This window comes from Diaporthe citri (assembly GCF_014595645.1).
Source record: "Diaporthe citri strain NFHF-8-4 chromosome Unknown scaffold_1, whole genome shotgun sequence".
NCBI classification, from domain to species: Eukaryota; Fungi; Ascomycota; class Sordariomycetes; order Diaporthales; family Diaporthaceae; genus Diaporthe; species Diaporthe citri.
In genome coordinates, this window is record NW_025064846.1 from 9,308,360 (window position 1) to 9,334,708 (window position 26,349).

Genomic DNA, 26,349 nt, shown 5'->3' on the forward strand with positions numbered 1-26,349 from the left:
AGCCATGCTGATTCCTGCTGTCTTCCTCAGCGGTCGACCCTTGGAGGTGGGACAGGACGCCAGCTCAGTGTCAAACGGGCCATAGACCCGACTGGCTTGCCAATCAGACGACTTTAGCCGGAAGGTTGTCAGTAAGCTTCCTGGGGGGTCTAGAGACTTGGCAGACATGGACCCCTGGTCTCCGCACATCTCATTCTCCAATCCGGGGCAGATCTGGGGAAGTGGATCGGTCCCCGGAGACCTCTCCGCATATTGATCTTCTTGTGTTTGTGTCTCGCGAAAGTCTCTGCCTCGGAAAAGGGGCCGGAAAAGTGGAAGGACAAATAGAAAGGTAGTAATGTTGATAAGATCGTCCAAGGAAGATTTGTCTGCGACTTGCAGCTTGCTTCTGACATTGCTGCCCTGAAGATTGACGCGACGCTGGGACCGATGTTGGTCCCTCTCGGCGGGGATCGATCTCAAAGTTGGGGTCGGTCCCAAAGGTTGATCGCCCTCGGTCGTTTTTGTCCCAGCGCCTACTGAGCCCGTCGCTTTTCTCGGGCCACGGTAAGGCGAGCAAGATCGCTATGAGCCAGATTCCTGTTACAACGCCTTAACCATGTCAAACGGCCTCCTCGTCTGTGCCCCACAAGCCTTCACGTCTTGGAGTTTCTGGATTTCCGTTTCTCAATATCAAGCAAACCTGGCCAAGAGGCAGTCTGGGAGTCTTATATGCCAAGGCAGTCCAGGAGCAGACCAATTCGACGGCGATTTATTTCTCCACGAATTACCATCAACGCCGTCTGCCTGGGTATTTAACCCTAAAAAGTCTAAAGAAGAGCCGCCAAGTGCCAACGCGGGAGCTCTGCCTTCGAAGACAATTGGCTCCCGTCCCGTGGGCCTCCTAGTCGCTTGTTTCCTCCTGACCGACTTAAGCCATCCCTGTCGCCAGAGATCCCTCCATCTTGTGTACCTCGTGGGAAACCATTGGCTTGGCACCGCCTCTGCACGTCGTCCGCCATCAGCCTGTCAGGTGTCGCGAACCATGCTTCCGGATCCAGAAGTGACAGTGCTGGGGGCTGATCCAGCCCATCGGAAGCATGCCATTAATGGGTATGCATTCCAGCAGGATGCTATCACGTCCTTTAACGGCTGGCAGTATGCAGTCTTCTACAGCGCCCTGAGCCCTGGCTCGTCCCCTGAGCCTCTTTTCGTGCACCTTGCTAGGAGACAGCTCCCCTCAGGACCATGGCAGACCATTGTCTTCCAGGACTACCCGCAAACAACGGATGATGGCCACAACACGGTCCAGATTGGGATCTGTCCTGGAGACGGGACTATCCACCTTTCCTACGACCATCACTGTGATGTGTAAGTCTCGCACCATTTCCCCGTTTGACTTGTACGATCTGACGCCAATCGTAGCTTGCGGTACCGCTACTCGATACGCGGCGTCGCCCAAGATCCTACCGCTTTCACATGGTCCCCGTCTCTCTTCACCCAAAACCTAGACTACCTGCCTGGCCTCCCCAGCACCCACAAGCACTTCAGCTATGTGACCTACCCGCGCCTCGGCGCCATGGGGGACAGCACCATGTTCATGTCACTGCGCGACGGCAAAGCCGGCCTCGGCTCCGACCACCTGTACCTGTACCGCTCCTCCACCGGCTTCTGGGAGTTCGTGGGCACGCCGCTGACGGGCGTGCAGAGCAACCCCTACGTCCACGGCTGGGACTTCAGGGGCGGCAGGCTGCACGTGACGTGGGTGTACCGGGGCTTCGTCCACTACGAGGGCTGGGACGACCCGGAGGATACCAAGCACAAGCAGCAGGCTGGGCCGAACGGGGCGGAGAATAATCATAACATCTGCTATGCTTATTCCGAGGACCTGGGGTACACCTGGAAGAATGGCAACGGGAATGTGATTGCTGAACTAAGGAAAGGGGAGACGATAGATAACTCCTCCGAGGGGATTGTGGCTTTCGATATACCCAAGGGGAGCGGGTTGATGAACCAGGAGGCGCAAGCGGTGGACCACGATGGTGGGATACACATCTTGAACCGCGACACGCTGGACGGTATTAACGTGTGGAGGCACTACTATCGTGCTCCTAACGGTACGTCACCACATTTGACAATGCTCGTGACGATTATTCCGTGAGAAAAGCAACTAATCATGCCTCACAGGCTCATGGACATCGAGGGCAGTCCGCCCTATAGATAGGCCAAGGCGAGGTCGGCTGGCTGTCACGAAGGACGGCGACTTGCTGTTGATCTTGCCGCATACAGCCGCCTCAGTCATACGAATACTCAAGGCGGCGAAGTCAAATGGGTACGCTGACTATGAGGACGTCTGGGTTGGCAATGGTTTTTCAGGAGAGCCACTCATTGACGGTCCGAGACTGGCGAGCGAGAATGTTCTGTCAGTGATTGTTGGGCAGGATGTGGAAGGCAGTGGAGGGAAGAGGAACGTGGCCGTGTTAGACTTTGCGCTATAATCCAAGATTTAATGATGTTTTTCATCTGCAAAAGTCTTCGTATTGACCTGTCTGCGTTGCTACTCAGTCATCCAATACTATAACCCACAATTAACATTCAGATCGAAATCGAGTATTTGATCCACACCTGACCAGGAAAGTCAACAATATAGTTGTGTATTGAATTCACTCGTACGAAGACGTCAAAGACTATGGTTACGGGTAATATACTTTTTGCCTCGCTTGCCTTTTTGACCGCTCAAGAAGAGCTACACATGTATGACATGAGTACAGATTTCAGATGTCTGTCTTTAACCTGTAGGTACAGTTGACACACCTCAGCAATATCCACAAATCTGAAGATCAGCGCTTTTATCGTAGTCACTAATGGAAACCCTTTTTCCCTCTCTTCTGTGACTAACCCGGTCCCCAAAAGATCTGCCCGCCCGTTAATCTGTCAGCGGGAATCTTGATTATCCCACCCTTGCGCATCTGCGTTCATACGGCCGCACCGTTGGAACAGGCACCAGCTCGTATCACAGAGCCATGTGAACGGCCGCTCTGTCACAGTTTGACAGTAAACGCCGTGCCACGGGTCATGCAATGTGCCTCTGCGCGATTCGGTAGGCAGGTGAGACATGCCAACAGATCGAATGATAACTGACCATGCTGCGATCAGCGGCCGATGAGAGGGTTGACATTGTCTCCGGAAAGGGTATCGAGCAGTGACATTGCACTGCTAGCTCACTGAAGGCATCGTGTGCATCATGCATGGCTGGCGATCCATGCTGCAATTGACCAATCCTGGCAATTGGTAGAACACGAGACCGTTACGGTGCTCAATCAAATGAGGTCTCATGAGGTTCTGAATGACGAATTCCAAAGTTGACAATATTCAGCTCGAATGGCAACATAGCCAATAAGGGCATCCGCCGCGTCTCGGGGTGCAATATACATATGGAGACGGGTAGACATTCCAATGTACACTTTCAATAGATATTATAGGTTGTGCCGCGAGGCTCAGCTATGAACCAAACATTCTACACGATGATTCCTCGTTCGAGACAGGGAGGCATCGACGATGGCCGTGCCGTCATGACAAAAGGTCTCCGCACTCAGAAGACAGTCCTGAGATTCCATCCCACAGCCAAGACTCGAGCCGACCCGTAGCAAAGCAAAGCCACAGAGTACGACAAGCCCGAGAAGAGAATAAGCGCCAGCCAGCCGTCCCTGCCGCCGTCCCCGAGCAGTGCACCTCCAATGGGCACGCTGCTGAGGGTGCCAAAACTCGCCAGGAAGTTCGCCGTGGAGATGTAACGCGCATAGTCCCTCGAGTCGCACAGCTGGCCCAGGCACACGGGCACGAGCCCCAGGTTGCTCCCGCTCGCGAAGCCAAAGATGACGGCGAAGGCGATAATTATGGACTGCGAGTCTTTCGCGGGCAGCCAGAGCCCCAACACACTCGCACAGCACAGCGATATGGTGACAATGATGACGTTGAACCGGCCGAAACGGTCTGCCATCAGGCCCGGGAGGAACCGGCCGGCGACCGACCCCGCGTTGAGGAGCGACAGAAGGGTGTAGGAGCTTGTGGCGTTCTTCCCGTGGGCCGCGGCGTAGGACACGATGAATGTTATGGGGATGAAGAGGCCCCATTCCATGAAGAAGATGCCCGTGGCGGCGAGTGCGAACCGCTTGTCGCGGAACACTCGGAAATCCGGTAGGACGCTCGCTATCTTGGTTCGCCAGCTGTGGTGTTCCAGGGGGTTGTTGATGTGTTTTCTTGGGGGCAGCCGAGTCCTGATCCAGAGGTTCGAGGGCACCGCAACACCTAGGAGGATGAAGCCGAGGATCCGAGTGCTCCAGGCAAACCCGAGGCGCGGGAGCAGTTTCTGAAGCATGATGGGGAACACGATACCGCCGATTCCTCCGGCTGTGGTGGCGATTCCCGTTGCGAAGCCGCGTCGTACATTGAAGAAGTGAGCGATGGTACCGTATGCCGGCGAGTTGAGGAGAGCACCACCGAGGCCACCCATGACAGAGTATGTGAGTAAAATTTGGTAGTATTCTATGCCAGGCGTTAGTCTGGACTGGGAACTTGGGCCTTTTCCGCCAACCTTACTAGGCCTTGCTCACCTTTGCACAGCCCAAGTAGCATGAGACTCGACACGATAAGCAGACTCCCCACAGCCACCAGCCATCTGGCCCCATAGCGGTCGAAGATGGGGCCGACCTGTATGCCGACGAAGAAGACGCAGAACAGGTAGATGCTGAAGATCCAGCCGATCTGTGACGCGCTGTGCGCGGCGAGCTGGTGCTCCGAGAAGTACGACTCGAAGACGGCCGACGAGTTGATGAGGCCAAAGACGGACAGCATGGCGCAGAAGGAGCCCGCGACGGCCAGCCAGCCGTGGAGGCCGCCCTCCGGGAACGTCAGCGCCGACGACGACGTGGACATGCGCGAGGCGACCCGCTCGGGCAGCGTCGAGGGGGCCCGGCCTGCGTAAGCACTGGTCGATGACGTGGTGTGGGAGCAGGGGCTCAGGTCATGCTCGTGCGCGCCATGGCCTCCGCCGTGGGCGTGCTGTGAGTCGTCCCCGCCGCGGCGTCGTTGCTCCCTGTTGACGTCGATGTGGTCGTCGTCCTCATGGTGGCGGGAGTCGATCTTCTCCAGGTCACCAGAGGCGGTCGGCGTGCACTCGTCACCGGTGACGGCGGACGAGAAGGTGTGTCTATAAGGGTGGTTTTTTAAGCAGGTGTCCTCTGCATCGGGGGAGTCGAAGGTCATACTCTGTGAGACGGGGGGAAATGAGAAGGAGAAGTGACGAATGGGAGCAGTCAGCAAGGTCTGGTCCTACAAGGCCGCCTAACAGCGTGCTCGCAGGTCCTTTCTACCTCGCAGCTTCCAAGTTGTCCCGGCCTGTGGTCTGTTTGCCCACGGAGTTGTTCCAGGACTGCACGCCCGGATCGTGCTTGATTCAACCTGGTGGGACGAGGTCTTCTTTTCAACGTCCGACAGGAGACCGCTGAGGGTCTGGTACTAAGTAAGGAATGCAACGAATGGTTGACGTAAAGACCCAGGATTGTTTTTGGGTGACGACAGGGTACGTGAATACGCCGGTGATGTACCTGGGTGACAGGTGTTGGGGGTGAATTGGTGACGCAGGTGATGTCTCGGGAAGGCGCAAGACAGAAGTCACTCAAGAGACATCAATGGAGGACGGACTTTGGCGAGGCGCAGCCAGCAAGACAACGGGAGAATGACGGTCTTATGGAGTTGTATGGGGAGCCAGGGGGATGCCATATAGTAAGACGTACCCACTCTGAGTTCACCGTAACTCACATTGTTCACACTGGAATAATCCAGAGCGGGTGTTCTGGCGCCAGGGGCCAAGGGGATGGGCTGCTTAGGGCGCGCCATGGCGGCGTGATCCCACCCTGGTGCTAAGCCGCTTTCACTTCTCTCGCCATTGAAAGAAGTCGCGGCAGGCAAGAATTCTCTTCTGGTGGACCCGACCACTAATTCGCGGTGACTAACTCACGAGCCTCGGAACCGTGGCCATCCCGACATCTGGGCCGGGTGATGTGGAGCAACACGCGAGCCAGGTGGAGGCGACCGACCAGCCGGGTACGGCCGAAAACCACATTCGGTCCCATCCGCCCCGAGTCATCGACATCGGGAGACTCGTCCTTTTCCCCGACCAGACAAGGGGACCTGAGAGGAGGGAAAACTCGACTCATCCTGCGCGAGAACAGGAATACGTCCAGATCTGCGCGTGCGGGCATGTGCGTGCGTGTGTGCGAGTATGTGCCATAGAGCGGAGACAGACATGGCTGAGACAACACATGTCGTCTGGCGTGACATTGTCCCTGACTGCAGAGCCACGGCGCCTTGTCAATCTCGCTTTCCCAACGCCCAGATCTGCACAGCTTGCATGCGCCGGCCCTCGATACAACGGCCTTCGCCAATCTGGTGCTACCCGGACGCGAGATCCCCTGCACGAGGGTGGGCTGGTACCTATGTTGTCTGCGTCGTACTGACTCGAAGCAACGCCGGTATTGCCTCTATATATGTGCGTGTAGTCATGACAGTTGAGAGCACAGTGACAGGGGAACACGGCTGGGCAACGACGTCAATTATCAGACATTACGCCGCTGATTCAATAACATCCGAGTCGAACTTCTCTGCCTATCAAACAATAATTGTATGCCATCTAAAACGAATATAGATACGCGAGTTTGATTTGCACCGCGAAAGTGTACGGGAAGCTATCTAGCTGCCCTCGGGGTTGTTTACCACTCAATGTTAGGTACTCATAGATACTACCAGAACCCGCATGGTAGTCGAGTGTAGGTCTTTGAAAATAGGATTTGTATATACACGCATCTCGCTGCCGAAGGTAGGAAATGTAGCCGTCGGATAGTACGAATCATACTGCAAAGCATATGACCCATAGGCCGCTGTGCCCACAATTAATTAACATTCAACTGGCCTTGGCCCCTCACTCTTCATCACGATGGACTCTTCTGTGCCCTGGTATTGTCCGTCCTCGGCCTTCTCCAGGTCCATTATGTGTCTGTTCATCCATGCCAAATATGTCTGCCAGACCAACCCCGAAAAGGCCTGGAAGATACCTCTAAATTGTGTCGGCACCATAGAGAAGTTGATGGCGTTGACAACAGGCCAGTACCGGAACGCTGACTTCAAACTTCGTGGAAGAGTCTGTTGCAAATGCTCCCATGTGCTGGCAAGATTGTGGCCCGACAAAATACACTGCATGCTGAAGAAGTAGACACTGATGACTGGAGTCACAATGCAACACGTGATAGATGTGCGCATTGTAGCGATGAGGATGGTGTTGACGATTTTGGGAAGTCCGGATCTAGCCTTGAAGCGGGTGGAGATAAATATAAACCTGGAAGACACGGTCAGCAATGCACTTTTTTACATGCTTTTATCTATAGGTCTGATTTGTGCATTTACCATCTATACATGGGGATCGATGCTGAACCACCAATGATCAACATGCGTCCCGTCTGTGCCGCATCGTATTCTGTCTCCGCAATCTGCTGGGCGATCACGTCGGCGCTGAACCAGATCGCCAGCGAGGCGCAAAATTGAAATAGGTACGGCCTTCTGTTGTGTAGATTCTTGTAGATCTGGGAAAATCGTGTCATCCAACCAGCCTCCCCTGACCATCTTGTATTTATCGCTTGCTTCGTTGTTCCACCGCCAATGTGTGGATATTCTCCGGTTGCTGATTTCTTCGGAACTGTGGAACTAGCTCCACGTCCTTTTAAGGTTGGCTGACTGTCTGAAATGCAACGCCGCAGATGATTTTTGAGCATTCGCTGAGGATGCGATGAGAAATTAATGCGCTGTGCAGCCATCTTGCATAGATTCAGAGAATCTGATGGCTAGTCAGAACTGGCCGAAGAGCGCCCTCATGGTTGCGCAGTCAGCCTTTTATCTACGGTAGGAGCATGCTTGCTTCGGACTTGGAGCCTCCAGATGTCAGCTCGGACGGAGGACGTGGGGCAATCTCACACTACACAAAGTCAGCACCGTTGTACAGCCTCCTTCAATTAGCCTGCTAATTGTACATGCTTTGCTATCTTCTAATTTCGAGTGACTACGGCTCTTCCAGATGAGGCAAAGCATCCACCGGCATGAGAATTGCTTGGCAGAAGGAATCATATGCTCAAAGCGCAAAATCTATTCCAGACTTGCCACCGTTGGCCTCTTATTTGATGCGCTGTTGCTTGAACGTCAAGATCAGTCCCATGGCGATATAATTATGTTATTCAAATATTTATTTTGCTGCAGTAATTTATACATTGTACTTCAAATCTTCCTCTAAGTACGGTCTCGTTCTTGGCCCAAAGCCCAATGAAACTTGTTTTGACTTCGCCAAAGACAGATTTGACGCAAAGGTACATATCAGTATGTCTGCTCTGGAATTAAGCCGAAAGTAAGAAACCGAGGTGCCAGTAATGTGAATAAAACACAGTACAATATTTCGTGGGACGAGTTTGAGCAATGGCAGGTTCACAAGGTGCAAGGTTCCGAACTGGACAGCTACATTTTCGTCACACAAAAGTGTCCCGGCTTTGTCCGGCTCTGTCCCAGCCCAGAGAGGAGTGTACTGTGCAACAGGCGCATACGTTATATCTGGCATGCTATGGAAGCATTCCAGCTTTCCTGAACAGCTCAAATGCTTTCCACCACCCTTCCTCCGGTCTGATTCGCTCAGGAAACCCTGCCTCGTGTCGAAGCCGACGGAGGCTGAGGTGGCGATCAAATGTGAGCCAGTAACCATAGCTGTCGAGCTGGTTCTGGTGCCAGACACTAGCACCTTTTACGCCAGCTGATTCGAGTAGATCCTTGTTCTCGCGAATGAACTCACTGGGGAGGCTTCCCCGAGAGCCATCGGACGGCGGGCCCACCCCTTTCACTGGGCGCAGAACGAGATTGTCAGTAATAGCTCCTTTGCAGAGATATTGCCAACGAAGGGCGTGCAGGTCGATGCAGAAAACATTCACTCGAGAGACACTACAAGTATGATAGCTATTCGCTGGCACATGTCTCGGGAAGAAAAGAACGAGGTGCTCCCTCTCGGGTGCACATGGTATCTCCAGCCGGACACCTTGTGTAGTCCACCGGGCTCTCACCGAAATGCACGTTCCCCTGAGACACTATCTCCGAGCACAACGTTGTACAAAGCGGGGCAGGCGAATAAAAGCCAAATCCAGTCCCAAGGTCCCAAGGTCCCAAGCTCCAGACGGTCGGAAGAAAACGGGAAAGGGCAGGACAAAAAGGGAGGCAAAAGAACGATCACGAAGAAGTCGGGTGTATTCATCACTCACATCCGAACCAAGCCGCAATCTGAGGCCACCTCTCCCGCATGGTGCCAGGCGCCTCGTCGTCCGCCACGTTGAAGGTCTTGCCGCCGCCACACGCCTCGGGTCTCAGCGCCGAGGCGTGGATGGCGAAGCGGGCTAGCGCCCTCGTACTCGCTTCGGTGAACCTCGAGTCGTAGCCGGCCAGCGACCCCGGGAAGGCCACCTCGCTCCCCTCGCCGTGCCTCAGCCGCCACACGCCGAGGAACGTGGCCCAGTGCGCGGCGAGGGACCACCCGCTTCCATTGGGCGCGAACCCGACGACGGCGTCGGGGCACACCTCGCACCACGTCCAGGGCTTGCCCTCGCTTGCCCTGGCGAGCAGGCGCCGGAAGGACGGGTACGCGACTGTCTTGGCGTAGTCGTCGGGGAGCGTGCCGATCAGTGACTCGTCGAGAGGCGCGGTGAAGATTCCGCCTGGGCGGTAGATGCCGTAGCCCCGCGTGCCTCCCGGGAAGACGACGAATTTGAGGTTGGTTGTGAGCGACTCGATCGCGTTGATGAACCGGGCCATCATCCCAGCGTTCATCGCCACCTCCGCTTCCTGATCTTCATCGTGGGCCCTAAAGACTTGGAGTTCATCAGCAAAAGCTATCGATGCCCCAGGTCTCTATATCTAACGCACCGAAGTAGAAGACATGGGTGATGGTTTTGGCATCCGTTATTTTGTCTTTCAGCACAGTGGTAACCTTTTCCTCGTCGTCCATCAAATTGACGCCGTCAACCATGAGGAGTTTGGGCTGGGTGGGGTGTTCGTCGGGCCAGAATGTATCATCTCGGTTGATGGGGCGATTAACGATTGTTGTAACCCTTCCGAAGGTGCCCGCCGCAATGGAGTCCTGTGAGAGAAGTTCATCCACGATGCCCCAACCGATCAGACCGGAAGCGCCGATGACAACAGCATGATTTTGAGCCATTAAGTCCACAAGTGCAGATACTCAGTTATAAGTTGGCCTTTCTTCGATCGACCAGTTGGAGGATACGCAGGCGGATGCAGCCATATATTGCGTTGGCAACGTTGAATGGTGCCTCAAAGGCCTTTCGCTATGTCCACGTGCCAGTTCACGGACGGTTTCTGTTGTGCTAAAACCTAGCGCGAATGGATCACTATGATTCATACCGGGCTCACTAGTGATAGACAGAGCTGGGGTCACTGAGCAAACTCTTGGCAGTCAACTCTTGGGGCGCTTTCACAGAAATTTTGTGGATATAGTGGATGTAAGATAAAAAGTCCCGCACTCAAATGATCTACTGTGAAAGATGATATACTATATAGCAGGACGTAAGGCTTGCCCGCCATCCTGAGGTATATGCAGCATCCGGATCTTCGATCGTGTCAACAGGTAGCAAAATTCGGTGGTGCAGGTATTAGTTGGTATCCTGACGCTCGAATTTATGTGTAGGTGAGTTGAATTTAATGGGCACAGCAACGCGGTCTGGCGACAGCCCATGGCAAAGCAGGCTTCAGTAGGTAGATATGCTTAAGCTAGAGTTAAAGCTTGTCTTAAATACCTCGGCAATATAGCAATTAGCTCTATGATAACTGGAATACCACTTTTGTGGCGCAATAAATTGAGGAGGCAGTTAAATCAACCTCTTTAAACCTAAACTATCACGATACCCACTATAATAGCCCGCCTTATAAACGCTATAGATTTGCTTGCAGCTTATAAATTTTTAATTTTCCTTTCTTTATGCAATAATAAGTAATTATTATAGCTCCTTAATAGCACTGTAACATAGATAATGCTGTTCTTACTTGCACGTAGACTGTCATGGTGACTGACTGCTCTCTTGCAATTTTGCCGTTGAAAACCTCGCGTCTCGTCGGGAAGCTTCCCGCCGAAGTTAACCGTCGATGGCGTCCTTATCGTCAGGTCAAACGAGGATATTTCCAGAGACTATTGGCTGCTTCCCAGATTCTGTGGTTGACATCGTCCACGTCACCGTTCTGAAATAATAGCGTTGGATGCTTAGTCTATTAAACTAGCTAACGTCTATTCAACGGGAGGGAAGGCCCCTATTTATAGTTATTATCCTCCATACAGTGGCAAACATATAGGGAAAAGGATATCCCGTATTAATAATAGCCTAAATATCTAGAATATTCCAACAGCCCCCCTTAAATTAATTCCCTTTTATTTATTTTATTTTATATATAAGGGATTTAATTTATAAAAGAGGAATATTTAATTATATAATAAGAAAACCTTATAAAAAGGGAAAAACTTACTTATTAAATATTTATATATTTAGGCAAAAAACCCAAAAATTTACTATTACTTAAACTTAAACTTATAGCCAATAAGGTATTACATATTAAATTATGGTTTTATATGGAATTCACTAGTTATTTTATAATAATTACGGTATATCACGGCATTTTTACACATTAAAGTTACACATCATTTTATTTATATTATATACACTATAAAAATACGTTTTTTATATAAAATTAAACGTATATAAATACAGTATAAGTATATTGTAACTATGTATATATATAGTATATATAGGCCGTATAAGTAACGCTTATTTTTCAAGAAAAACCTTTATTATTTTAATTATTTTTTCTAAGGGAAAACCTTTAGTATTTAAAATAATATTATATATATATATATAATTAAATCCGCTTTATTTATTTATATATTTTATAAGTAAATCCGCTTTATTTATTTATATATTTTATAAGTAAAGGAAAAAATCTTAACCCTAATTATTAAAAAGTAAATACCTTAATTTATTTTATGCATATTATAATATAAGTAGAAAATCTCTCTATTTTCTAGCTTAATATTTTTATATTATTTTTTTATTAAACTATACCTTTCTTTAAACTCTTTATAATATAATCTATCTATTAATTTTATAAGCCAGTTTGCTAAATTCTGCTTAAAATCTATATATTTTAATATTATTTTATTATTTTTTATTACTTCTCTTATATAATAATATGCAATATTTATATATTTAATTTTTTTATGAAATAAGGTATTTTTAGCTAATTTCTCAGCCTCATTATTATCTATATATATAATAAGGGGCTTAAGATTAAAGCCAATTTTTAAATTATTATTAAAATATTCAAGTAAATTATATAAATATTTAGCTTCTTTTATAGCTTTTCTTAAAGCCATATATTTAGCTTTTATAAAGGAAAGTGCTAGTATTTTTTACAGCTAAGAATTCCAGCTTATGGGATTTATTTTATTATTATTATTATTATTATTATTAATATTATATAAGCTAAATATATAATTAAAGGTGCTTTTTTTAATAAATATATCGTTACCCCAGTTTAAATTTATATAGCTTATTAATTATAAATTATTTCCAAAGCAATTATATACTTTAAATATATATAGGAATTTATATATATATCTTTATATTTTATTTAATTCTTTTATATGCTTTAATCCTAGGTTTGCTATATATTTAGCTAACTTATTTATAAAATAAATTAAATCTAGCTTTATTTTTAAGCTAGCATATAATATAAACCTTATTTATTGCTAATATAATTTTATAATATTTTTATTAGCTTAGTTAATGTATTTTTCTAATTTTCTATTAAGGGTATATGGTATAAGTTAAGGGATTATTTCCTTTTTCTCAACCTTTTCTTTTATATTAAATCTTTTTAATATTTTATCCATATATTTATTTTAGTTTATAATTATTTATTTATCTTCTTTATTTATATATATATTGCTTTTAAGGAAATTTATTAAATCTCCTTAAAAATCTAGTTTTATATTTTTATATAGTTTATTAATTATTAAATTTATATTATTATTATTAAGTCCTATAACGATAATATCATTTACATAATATATAAATATAATTTATTTATTAAGGTATATAAATACCTCTTTATTATATAAGTAAATAATAAATCCTAGCTTAGTTAATATATTTTTTAAGTATTTATATTAAAGCATAGGTAATTATTTTAACTTATATAAAGCTTTATTTAGTTTTGTAACTTTATTTTTATATTTTAATTTATTATATATATATATAAGTAATTTTATATATATTTTAAAATTAATATTAAAGTATAAAAACGCGTTTTTAATGTTATAATTATATATATAATATCCTTTATTTATTGCTATTATTAATAGCATAATATAAATTTTAGGGTGGCAAACTATAAAAAAAGTTTTTAAATAATTTATGCTTAATTTTTAGTTATATCCCTAAATAGCCCATTTAAATTTAAATTTAATATTATTTTCATTATTTACTACTTAATTAAGCTTTATAATAACTAAGTTATTTATAAATTTCTTTTTATATACCCATTTCCCCCTTAAAGCCATATGGCTAAGTAGTAAATTTATTATTATATAAGTATTTTATTCTCATAAACTATATATTTTATTTAGCATAAATTTAACTTATAAGGGTTTTTTTAAGTTATTTAATACCTTTTTTAAAGAAGAAAGTTTATTAATATTAGCTGCAGTTAAGCAGTATTTTAATATATTTTCTTGAGAATTTAATATAAATATTTAGTTATTTAATAGTGTATTTTATATAATATATATATAATTTTTTGGATTCCCTTAAACTATTATTTTATTTAAAATAAGAGGAGAATTTACTTCTCTATTTTCTTTTCTTTATTTTTGCAATTTTAGGAATATATATATATTATTATTATTATTTATATATTACCCTTTTAATATTTGGATATCCCAAATTAATATAGGCTTTTTATTATTTATATCCTATACTTAATATATGTTTAATTCTGGGATTATATTTAATAATATGCCCTTTTTATTTCTGGGTTTTAATTTAGTTTTATAATTATTATTCTAAAAATATATAATAAATCCCTATATTTTTAAGTTATTTATATTAAGCTTCTTTTTATTTATTACCTTATAAGGGTACTTATACCCTAGGTTTTTATGGGGTGTAATATTATATAAATATATAGCATATTTTATTACTTCTCCCCATAGGTATATAAGTAAATTTATTATATATAAAAGGCTTTTTACTTTATTTATTATAATTAAATTTAGTTTTTTTATTAAGTTATTTAGTTTTTTTATATATAAGGGCGTTATGTAATGATTTATAAAGTATTTATTTAATAAGATTTTAAATCTTTTATTTATATATTTGCCTTTATTATTAGTAAAGAATTCTTTTATTCTTTTATTATATTTATTTTCTGCCTTATTTTTATAATTATTAAAAGCTTTTAATGCTTTATCTTTATTTTTAAGTAAAGAAACTTTTAAATATTAAGTTTTTTTATTAAGGAATAATATATAATATTTATATTTATTATATATAAGTTTTAAGAAATCGCCTATATTATTATATACTCTTTTAAATATATTATATACTTAGTTATTTAAACTAGTCTTATTTATTTTAATTATATGCTTAGCTTTTAAGCATACTTTATAATTACTTATATATTCTTAAATAAGTTTATTTATTGATATATTTATTTTATATTTTTAAAGAAATATTTCTAAAGCTTAAATATTTATATAGCTTAATTTATAATACTATTTATATATTTCTTCTTTATTTTTATTATTTATATTTAAATTTTATTAAGTTATATATATTTTATAAAAGGTATATTTAGGCTTATTTATTTATTTTATTATATTAATTTTTATAAAATATAAGCTATCTTTTTAAATTCTTTAAATTATTAGCTTATTTATTTCTTAAAAATATAATTTAATAATATTTTCTTTTAATTTTAATTTAATTTTATTACTTATATACTTATATTTAAGTATATTTAAATTTAAAAAAGGTATATAATATATATTAAAAAATCTTTTTATAATATTTATTTTTAAAAACTTAATTATTAAATTTGTTGGCTGGGTCACGTATTGCAATACAACGTTTGGTTGGTGTAGTGGTTGATTAATGTTAACTATGGAAGGAAGGAAGGTAAAAGGCCTAATTATGCTAGCTATTTTATATGCAGCGCTAAAGCTGCTGCCTATTAGGCATCTTAATAGGCTAAAGCTACCTAATCCTAAATAATCCTTTATATAAACGATATTTATTATTCTTATATTAATAATCTTTATTTTATAAGTATATATTACTTTTAAAAAATATAAAAAAAAGAAAGGTATTAAATTAAATTAAACTTAAAGTTAAGAAGTACTTAATTAATTATATATATAAGTTAAATTATAAGTATGCTATTATTTCGCTATGCTATATTATTATAAAAGGTAAGCATATAAAAAGGCTTAAGTTATTATTAAGGGGTTAAAGGTTAATTAATTTATTAAAGTATGTAATTAATAAAAAGAGGTTAATTAAATATATATATATATTAAAACATTTTAATTATATAAAGTTAAAAAATTTAAAAGATTGCAATTATTATATAAACATTTTATTTATAATGCATTTTATAAACTTATGCTTTTATTACTTATAACGCCTAGATTAAATAAGGATTAAATTAAACCCCTAAATTATTAACGTAATTATTTAATCTTTAAATAATTAAAATTTCCCAATTTAGCTTAGCCTAAGCTTTATTATACTTAATGCCGCTTATTAAATAAAGAGATTAAGGAGTATAATTAAAGGATGGGTTGTTGAAATAAAGGTTAAAGTATATATTAATAAGTTATAAGAATTAATAAATAAGGTATTTAAATAAAGGGAAAAGTAGGGTATAAGATAAAGATTATTAATTAAGTTAATAAATAGCAATACTCTTAATTTTAATATGCAAGTATTAAACCGTGAAATCTAATTAAAAATACTTATTAAATATTAATTAGCAACTTAAATACCCATGAGATAATAATAATTCTTATTATTTAAACCCTTAATATATAAGCATTACTATAAAAATCTTAAATATAAGGTTTGCCCTTAAAAGAAATGTAATTTAAAGTTAATTAATTATATTATATTATAAGGTAATTTATAAATAATTAATAAATATAAACTAAACTTTTATACTTTTATTATATATTACCTTTAATTAAAAAAGTTATTTTATTATTCTTTATTAAAAACCTTTAATAATTTTTTATCTTTATAATTATATAATACGCATATTTAAGTTAATTACATTAATATTAATATAATAACCTTATAATATATAATATAATAATAATATTTAAGGTTATATTAATATAATTTATTAATAAGTTATTAAATTATACTTTAATAATTTAAGTTTAAGCTTTAATATATTATAATTTTCCTAACTTTTTACTATATTTAAATAATTACCTTATCTTCTTAGCTGCAATTTATATAGCCTTATACTTTAATTATAATATTATTTATACTTATAAAGCATTAAAAAGTATTATTAAGGGTACTTTTTATAAAAACATTAGCTAAGTTATAGTTTTTAGCAATTTAATAAATCTTAAAAATCTTACGCTTTTTATATAATTACTAAAAAGCTATAATATTAATTATAAAGCGCTTTTCTTTTATTATACTAAGCTTAATTAAATATTTATATAAAAAGTATAAGTTAATATATATTATAAAAGGAATTATTATAATATTTAAATATATAATAATTTAGCATAAAGTAGCTATTAGCATTATAGCTATATTAAAGCCATTAATTATATCGTAAATTTCTAAAGCTAAAATACTTTAAGTTACTTTTTAATACTTTATTAAAGATTAATAAATAATATTGCCTTTAATATTCTACTTAAAAGCCTATAAAATTTATATCTTATTTATAAGTATAATAATAAAGCTAATTTATAAGCTAAAGTTCTTATTATTAATAAATAAGCTATTAATAAAAATTATTAATTTAGCTTAAAATAAATTTAAGGGTATATATTAAAGTTTATATTTTAAGTTATTAGCTTATTATTATAATTAATAATTTAACTTATTATAATCCTTATGGAAAAGCTCTTAAATTTAAGCTATTATTAATAAATTAAACGCTGCTTTAAGTTAATAAATAAAAGCAAGGTATGCTTTTTATATACATTGCTTTATATATTATTAAGCATAATTATTAGCCTTATTATTAATAAGCATAATCTTCTTACCTTAGCCCTTTTAATAAAGATATAAGGTATTTTTATTAAAAATGCTTATAATTATGCTATTAAAGATAAGTAACTTATTAAGAATAAATATCTTTTTTAGCTTATATTAAATATTTACTTTTTTAATCTTTTATTCTTTTAACTTTAAAAATATTAAAGTATTAAGGAATAAAATATTATTAATTTATATAATAATAATAATAAAAATATTTTTTCCTTAGTTTATAATTAAAAGGCATAAATTATATATTAAAATAACTATACTTAAATTATTATAATAAAACTTATAATAAATTGCTTATTAATATATATTAAATTTAATAATATTATAAAGCAATTTAATAACTTGCATAATAGTTTTAAAAGGGTATTTATCTTAAATCTTAAGGAATAAGTAATATAAAATAAGCTGCTTAAGCTTAAACTTTAACTAAGGATATGCTTAAATAATATTTTGAAGCTTTAATTAAAAGCCTTATATTAAAAGGAATGGAATTAAAGCAATTAAAAGCCTTTAGCTAGCTTTTTAAATAATTAAAGATTGCATAAGGATATTATGCTTATCCTTATTACTATATTTAGCAATAATAAGCCGTAATTTCTTATATAGCTTTTTAATTTTACTCTTAATTTTATAAATAATGCATAACTTAAAAAGCTAAATACTTTTATGCATTTTAAGATTAAAGCATTTAAAGTAAAAGATATCATTATTAATTAACTTTATAATTTCCTTATAATTAAACTCCTTAAATAAGTTACTTAAGGTATTAATTATATTATTATATTAAAGCTTTAAAAAGAAATTATAATTTTTAACCTTTTATTAAGTAAAATATATCTCTTTTAGCTTATTCTTTAATCCCTTAAGCCATTTATATTATTAAGGTTATGGCAGTTTTAATATTACTAAGATTAAATTTAGTTTAAATTAAATAAGCTTATTAAAAGCATTATTTAAGTTAAAAACTAGCTAAATATTATCTTTACCATTCTTATTTTAATAATGTAGTTAAATTAATATTAATTAAAAAATTATTAAGTTATTTAAAAGATTTAATATAAGGTTATATTTATTAATGCTAAGTAATTTATATAATTCTTATTAATTATGCTTTTTTTGCTATACTTATATATTACTTTATAATAAAAGACTTAATACTTTTATAATATTTAAGCTATTATAAGTATTTAAAGCTATATTAACTTGCTATTTAATATAAACCTTATATAACTTTCTTATAGCTTTTTAAATAGCTACTGCTTTCTTAAGAGTTAAAGGAGTTAATATAAAGTTTTTTATAAATTTTAAATATATATTAAAGATAAGGAGTATTAAAATAATGCCGTTAAGGCTAATTATATTATTTACTGCCTTAATAGCTATTTATAAAATAGCTTCCTTAATATAAATTCTTAAAAGTTTAATATAAAGAATATTAAAAGCTTATTAAAGTAAAGTATAATACCTTTTAACCTTGCTAATAAATTAATATGCCTTTATTAATACTTGCTTATAAGTAATGCTTATAATTTATGCAATGCTTTGGAATTTTACTAAGGTAAAGTTAATTTTAACGTTATAAATAATATAATTTAAAGGTTTTAAATAAGTATTTATTTAATATTACTAAATAGCCTTTTATATATTCTTTATAAAAAAAGAAACTAAAAAACATTTAATTTAAAAAGAAGTTATTAAATTAATAACTTATAAAATAAGCAAAGCAAATAAATATATAATATTTATAATAATCTTATAATTAAAGTTAATATTATCCTAAAGGTTAAACTTAAAACATTATAATATTATAAAATAAAGTTAATAATAATAATAAAACTTAAAAATTGCTTTTAAAATAAAAGGATTAATATTGCTATAATTAGCATTAATAAAAAGGCGTGAAAAATAATTAATTAAAGGGTATTTAAACTTATAATAAAGTTATTAAAGCTTTATTTCTATTAGGAATATTGCTAACATATTATTGCTTTTTATATTAAAGAAAATCCATAAGTATTCCTACTTTTAAATAATTAAAAAAGTTTTCTTTAAGTATTTATCTTTTTATTAAAATACCTTATTAATAATATTTTAAAGAAAGAAAGAATTTTTATTTATATCTTAAATATAAAGAAGAAAGAAAGTAAGCTTATTTATAATATAAAATGTTAATAACCTTATTAAAGTATTAACTTATATTATATTAAGTAACTTAATAAGTAAGCTTAAGCTAAATTATACTTATACTTTGCTAACTTATATAATATTTAAATATATAAAAAATATTTAATATTATAAAGCTTAAAATTACTTATATTTAATTATTAAAAATATTATTATACCTATATTTAATATAATGCCTTAATATTATTAATAAAAATATTAATCTTAAATAATAAATATCTTTATTAATAAATAATCTTTAAAGTTAATATAAATATTAAAGCTATTTATGCTATTAAAAAAGTTATAAAAAAAGAATTAATTTATAAAAAAAATATAATAAGTATATTCCTTTTTATTATTATTAATAACTAAAGTTATTATAATGCTAATAGCTTTAAAATTAAGATCTTTAAAGTTAATAAAGAATATATTAAACTTATTATTATTAACTTATTATTTAATATCCTTATATATATAAATATATATAGCTTTAATACATTATTAATTTTTAAGTAAGTAATTTATTAATTAACATTTCTCTTTATAATATATAAAATACTTTTTCTTTTTACATTATATATTACTATTATTATCTTTATTAAGCTAATATTTATTATTATAACTATCTTTATAAAGTTCTTTATTATAGTTACTGCTTTTAAATTAATAGGATTAGCTTAAGCGAAAGTTTAATTAAAAGTTATTACCCTTAAAAAAAGGTTAAAAATACCTTAAGCATTAATTATTATTATTATATTACTTATTAAGATAATATTGCTTTTTAATATTTATAATAGCTAAATTATTATTATTTTAATTATTATAATTATTAATATAGCCTTATTTATAAGCTTATTAATTATTTTTTATAATTATATATTATAATATAAAGTTTTAAGCCTTTAATGCTTTAATATATTATTATAAAATAAAGTAAAGCTGCTTAATATTTATTAGTATTATTAAGATAGCATAGTGAAACTTAGGAATACCTTATATTACTTATAAAATTATATCTTATAAAAAGCTATTCTTATAAGTAATATACTTAAGTACTTTATAATAAAGCTATATCTTATTAATAAGTATTTAAAGAATATTTATATAACTCTTATTTAAATTCCTTTATTAAAAAGTAAAGAAAGTTAAAATATTTTAATTTATAAAATAGTTATAATAATTATTATTTATATTAAATTAATTCTTAAATTTTTTATATATTTAAGTAAATAAGTTTTTTTAATTAATAACTTAAATATAATATATTTTTGCTAATCCCTTAAGTATATATAAAAAAGCTGCCTTAAATTATTAAGGCTAAATTTATAAGTTGCTATAAGCCTTATAAAAAAGAAAGATTTTATTATTAAGAATATTATATAATTTTTTAATAAATATCTTATCTTTATAATAATATTTGCTTAAGTTAGCTGCTATATTTAAGTTAAGTAAAAAGTTTTTTATCTTTATTAAAGGCAAAAGGGTATAATAATTATATATTATATAAAAGTTATTAGCTAAAGGAAAATTATTGCTTTCTCTTAATAAATTAAGAGGTCTTAAAGGGCTATCATTACCTTCGCCGCTATTATTAAGTAGGCTAAGTAGTTTAAATAATTTAAAATTAAAAGAATTATTATTATTAAGTAATTCCTTATTTTTTATTAAGATATAATTAAAGTAAAAAATAATATAAATATTTAAATTATAGTTTTAAATTTAATTAATCTTAAATATAATATAGTATTTTTGCTTTTAATTTATTAGCTATTTAAAATAATTTAATGCTTTAAGGATATATATTAATCCTCTTAAAGTATTTACTTTTTAAATATAAATACTTTTAATTTAAAAAGTTTTCTTAATAATATATAATAAGTTTTTATTAACTTATATAAATATTAGCTTAATTTAATTATAAAAGTTCTTAATAAACGCTTTATATGCCTTATTACTTAATATATATGCTATAGCTTAAATTTAGCCTTAAATATAAGTATTTAAGTATTATTTACTGCTAAAAAATCCTAGGAAATTTATTTATACTAAAGAATTAAGTATTTTAATAATGCTTTTAGGTATAAGAGTATAATCCATTATAATTAATATTAATAAACCATTTTAACCAGCAATATTACTTATTATATTTACTATATTATCATTATTTCTTATTATTTTAATAAAATAATAATAAGGGTATGTTTAATTTAAAAAAGGGAGTAGTAAAAAGGGGAAATAAGTAGTGTTAGGGGAAAAATAAGGAAGTTAAGGGTTACTTTTATAACTTAGCTATTAAAAGGCAAATTAATTCCTTTCTTTAAGTTTATTTATATAATAAAACATAAGTAAATATATTATTAATAAAAATAAACGTTAATTTAATTCTTTTAGTTATGATTATTAAATTTAAAAGTTATTATTAATATTATTTAAGGCGTAATAAATATATATATATTAAGGATAGGGGAGTTTACCATGGTTTTTTATTATAATAACTATTTCTTTATATATTAAGTATTATTATTATTATAAACTATGCTATATAGATTTATAATGTTAATAATGCTAATTAGCATAATTAAAAGATTATTTCTTTAAGCCTTATTAATTTATAATTACCCTTGCAATTATTAATTAATATTAGCTAAGTTATATATTGCAATATAATATTTAATTAATATAATGATTAATTAATATTAATTATAAAAGGAAGGAAGGCAAAAGGCTTAATTATATTAGCTATTTTATATATAGCGCCAGGGCTGCTGCCTGCCGGGCATCTTAATGGGCCAAAGCTGCCTAGTTTCAAACAGTCCTCCATACAAACAACACCCATTATTCCTACAAAATCCCTTATTTTATTTATAAATATAATATTTGCATTACTTTATTTTATAGTTTTATTAATTATATATATAATATTAAAAAGGTATATATCTTTAAAACTTATTATATTTATAATAATATTTACGGCTATTTTTATAAAATTTATATATTATTAATTTCTTATAAATTTATTATTATTAGCTATTATTATTATTATATATATATATAGGGTATATATAGGGTTATTTACTTTAATTTCCATTAAGTTATTAAAAAAGAGTTATAAGAAATTTAATAAATTCTTATTATATTTAATATTTTCTATTAAATTATTTATAGCTATATAGGCTATAGGTTCTTCCTAAGCGCTTTTTAAAGCCATAGAAAACTTTATGCTAGCTAATAAAGCTAGGAGTTGCTTTTGCATTTTCTTTTATTTCTCTTAGCTTATATTCTTCCTTAAAAAAATAGTTTTTTCCTTTTCTTTTCTTTATTTATTTATTTTCCAGCTAATAAGTGCCTTATTTAAATAAAGGAAATAGCAATTCTCTTAAATATGGCCCTTTATTTTGCAATTAAGGTATATAATAATCTTTTTTTCATTTTTCTTATTCTTTATATATAAAGCTTTTATAAATAATTTAAAGGATTTATCTTTATTTTTATTTAATAAGCTAAAAAAGAGAAATTTAATTATATAAGCGTTTAAATCTTTTTTAAAACTTTAAGTTATATTTTAAATAAAGTTAATATATTTATTATTTAAGCTATAAAGAATTTAATTAATTATAATTTATTTAAGAAAAATTATATTATTAGCCTTTAAATCCTTTAAAAAAAGCTTTAGCTTATTAATATATTTTTTTATAGTTTTAAAATTATTAAAACTAATATTAAAGAACTTTTTATAAAGTAAATATTAGCTTATAAACCTAAAGAGTTTATAATAAAATTTAAATATATTTCATGCTTTTTAAGCATTATTTATATCTTTTATAAATATAATAAGCCCTTGCTTATATATAAGTTTAATATTAATAAAAGCTCTTTTATTTTAAGCTAAAAATAAGCCTTAAAAAAGATTTTTAAAATCATTCTTAATAGCATTTTCTTTCTTAAGCTAAGCTTAAATTTTAATACTTTAATATATATAATTTTTTATTTTATTAAGAAATAAAATACTATACTTATTAAAAAATGTTATTTTAAGGTAAATAAGTAAAATATTTATTAAGATAATTAAAATAATAAAGAAAAAGATATAGTAAATTTTAAATAAGTTTAATAAATTAAAAAATAAAAATATAAGTATTAAAGTAATATAATTATAAAAAAAAGCTTTTAAATAATATATTTTAAGGTATTATAAATTAAAGATAATTAAAATATAGTTAAGTATTTTTAAGAGAGTTTAAGGATTATTATAAATCCATTAAAATTTATGTTTTTAATATTAATTTAATATAGTTTTTAAAATTTAAAGAAATGCTCTTATTATTTTTAATAAAAGCTTTTAAATAATATATAAATTATATAAATAAATTAAATATTAATAAAGAAATAATTAAGTATTTAGGTAAAGAAGGTATGGTTTTTATATATAAGCTTTAAGTTAAGAGATAAGGTTAATTTATAACGTTAAATAAGGCGATTTAATTAATTAAGGGCTTATTAATTAGCTTAATTAAGTAATTAATTAGAAAGTTTATCTTAAAGTATAAAGCTTATTTATTTAAAAGGTTTAAGAAATGATAGTAATTAGGGGTGTTATGTAATATATGTTTTCCATATTAAGTTAGCGTTACCGTTTTAGATTAGCTTTAAAGCTTATAACCTTTGAAATAATAGCGTTAAATGCTTAGTTTATTAAACTAGCTAACATTTATTTAATAAGAGGGAAGGCCCCTATTTATAATTATTATCCTTCATATAGTGGCAAACATATGGGGAAAAGGATATCCCGTATTAATAATAGCCTAGATATCTAGAATATTCCAACAACCGTTGTACCACTGTCTGGTTCCACTATCTTCTTTGGGACCACCGTACGTCGCAATAAACCACAAAAGTTTGTCCCTGCAAGCCTTGTCAGAGTTTTCGTCTCCTTTACCGTCCCACTTGATGATCGCCTTATTGTTTCTGTCACTCAGGTTGTAAATCAACTCAAGTTGTCTCATGTCCAGCCTAAGGTCCCATTTGACCATGCCGTAATAGCTGGCGATGCCAGTTGTCTCATCGAAATGTCTGAAATGTCGTATCAGTTAAATGGAAAGCACCACCTGCTAGCAGGGCACGTAAAGAGGGCAACATCGTACCGGAATAGACAGAGAATGTTGTTGTATCGCTTATCTTGGGCGATTTCGCGCAAGCACGTGGTCATGCACAGGTCCGGGGATATCGGCCCAAAATCCGCAGATGTTTTCTAGTCCTCAAGATTTGTAAGTTTGCGTCCCTTAGTAGTATAAGCGGTGTTCATTCGAAATGAGCCACTTACACGCCTGTTGCCTCTTTCGACTAGGAACTTGGACTCTCCTTTGAGAAACCTCCACTGCTGATCGTCCTCCGCATCTAAACTCGTCCAGGGCCCTTCATCCAATACAAACGCCCCCCTCTTAGACGAAGAGTCAATCAGAACGCCCGTTTTCTCGCAACGAGCAACGCGGTGACCCTTTAGGTCGTAGAACTTGAAGTCCCAGTAGCCCTCACCTGCTGGACCCACTGGTTTGAGGCGCTCCAGGTCCCGCACGCAGTTGAGCGCGAATGAGGTGCAGCGGCCGGTGTACGTATTAGACAGGTTGTCGAAGAGGGTGCGGCTGTCGCCTACGATCCGCCCATCGCTTATGCCCTGGAGGAGCTTAGGGTTCTCGAGGAACTTTTTCCATGTCGACTTTGCCGTCACAGTGATGAGGTAGTCAATCATGCGGAAGGATGTGTACGGGCCTTGTTGAAGTTGAACGCCCAGATATCTGCGGCTCGATTGGCTGGACCTATGTCGAGAACAGGGACCATGGTTTTCTCCAAGGGTTGGTTATTCCAAGTTGCCATCGTTGAACCAAGTCGGCGTGTGAAAGATGTTGAGGTTATGCTGTAGTACAATTCTCGAAAGCGATTGAGAATGAACTGGTGTTTAGAAGAGAAGGAGGAATGGACAACAACAGCCTTCAATCTTTCCTTCGATCCAACCTTCATTTATAGATAACCCCCCACCCTTGTGTAACCCCGGGGCTGAAACACTTATTGACTTTACCCAGTAATGAAAACGCAGGTACGCCAAAAACCACACTCTGAGTTAGTCTGCTGACGTGTAGTGTATTCATAGAGGCTGGACTCGGAATCAGGACCCGGCTGATGGGGCGGAAACCACAATCTCCAAGCTGCAAGAGCTTCCGGAAAGTGGCGCAGGGCTTGGATCAGAGAACTTCTGGATCGAAAGGCTACGTAGTAATGAATTCGCAAATAAGCAGTCAGTCACCCTAATAGGATGTACTTCCTCATGGACTTTTCCCGCGGCAATTTACACACAACCAGCAATTACAAGCTCTGGTATGCTACGCTTACATTTTTCGTTACACAGGTCGCTTCAAGCACTACGCATGTTCTGCGGAATTACCCGATCTACCACAATCGTTTTTGCACGGTGTGATGCCTTTTAGGCATGCTTGTGCTAGATTGTAACTACTTAACTTGGTACCCTTCAGAGTGAATGCTGCCGTGTAGGAGGATATCCCATAGGAGGATATCCCACAGGAGGTTGTCCCACAGGAGGTTGTCCCACAGGAAGCTCCCACATCTAGTTAACAGAAGCTTCTAGTGTCCATTACCTGACCGCACCTTTCGTTTTCATCAAAGTCTTCCATCTGAAATTAGTGCCTCAACGGCTTCCTCACATTTAGATTGGTTCATTTAGATGTCTTTGAAGAGGTCACTTGTCTAGCCAACCAAA

At 34.8% G+C, this 26,349-nt stretch overlaps 4 protein-coding genes across 4 annotated transcripts; 1 reads left to right on the forward strand and 3 right to left on the reverse strand.

Annotated features, from left to right (window-relative positions):
* Positions 1-1,079: 1,079 nt before the first annotated feature.
* Positions 1,080-3,185, forward strand: INS49_002416 (uncharacterized protein; the record flags this gene model as incomplete). The annotated part of the gene is made up of 5 exons (XM_043163229.1): positions 1,080-1,092; positions 1,146-1,350; positions 1,405-2,096; positions 2,269-2,346; positions 3,136-3,185. The coding sequence occupies 5 exons, from the start codon at positions 1,080-1,082 to the stop codon at positions 3,183-3,185; spliced, it is 1,038 nt and encodes a 345-aa protein (XP_043031735.1).
* A 386-nt stretch (positions 3,186-3,571) lies between these two features.
* INS49_002417 (uncharacterized protein) lies at positions 3,572-6,027 on the reverse strand (the record flags this gene model as incomplete). The annotated part of the gene is made up of 3 exons (XM_043163230.1): positions 3,572-4,524; positions 4,593-5,188; positions 5,999-6,027. The coding sequence occupies 3 exons, from the start codon at positions 6,025-6,027 to the stop codon at positions 3,572-3,574; spliced, it is 1,578 nt and encodes a 525-aa protein (XP_043031736.1).
* A 3,288-nt stretch (positions 6,028-9,315) lies between these two features.
* Positions 9,316-10,273, reverse strand: INS49_002418 (uncharacterized protein; the record flags this gene model as incomplete). Its single annotated transcript, XM_043163231.1, has 2 exons — positions 9,316-9,926; positions 9,982-10,273. The coding sequence occupies 2 exons, from the start codon at positions 10,271-10,273 to the stop codon at positions 9,316-9,318; spliced, it is 903 nt and encodes a 300-aa protein (XP_043031737.1).
* Positions 10,274-24,382: 14,109 nt separating this feature from the next.
* On the reverse strand, positions 24,383-25,326 carry INS49_002419 (uncharacterized protein; the record flags this gene model as incomplete). Its single annotated transcript, XM_043163232.1, has 3 exons — positions 24,383-24,650; positions 24,722-24,828; positions 24,901-25,326. The coding sequence occupies 3 exons, from the start codon at positions 25,324-25,326 to the stop codon at positions 24,383-24,385; spliced, it is 801 nt and encodes a 266-aa protein (XP_043031738.1).
* Between the last annotated feature and the right edge of the window lie 1,023 nt (positions 25,327-26,349).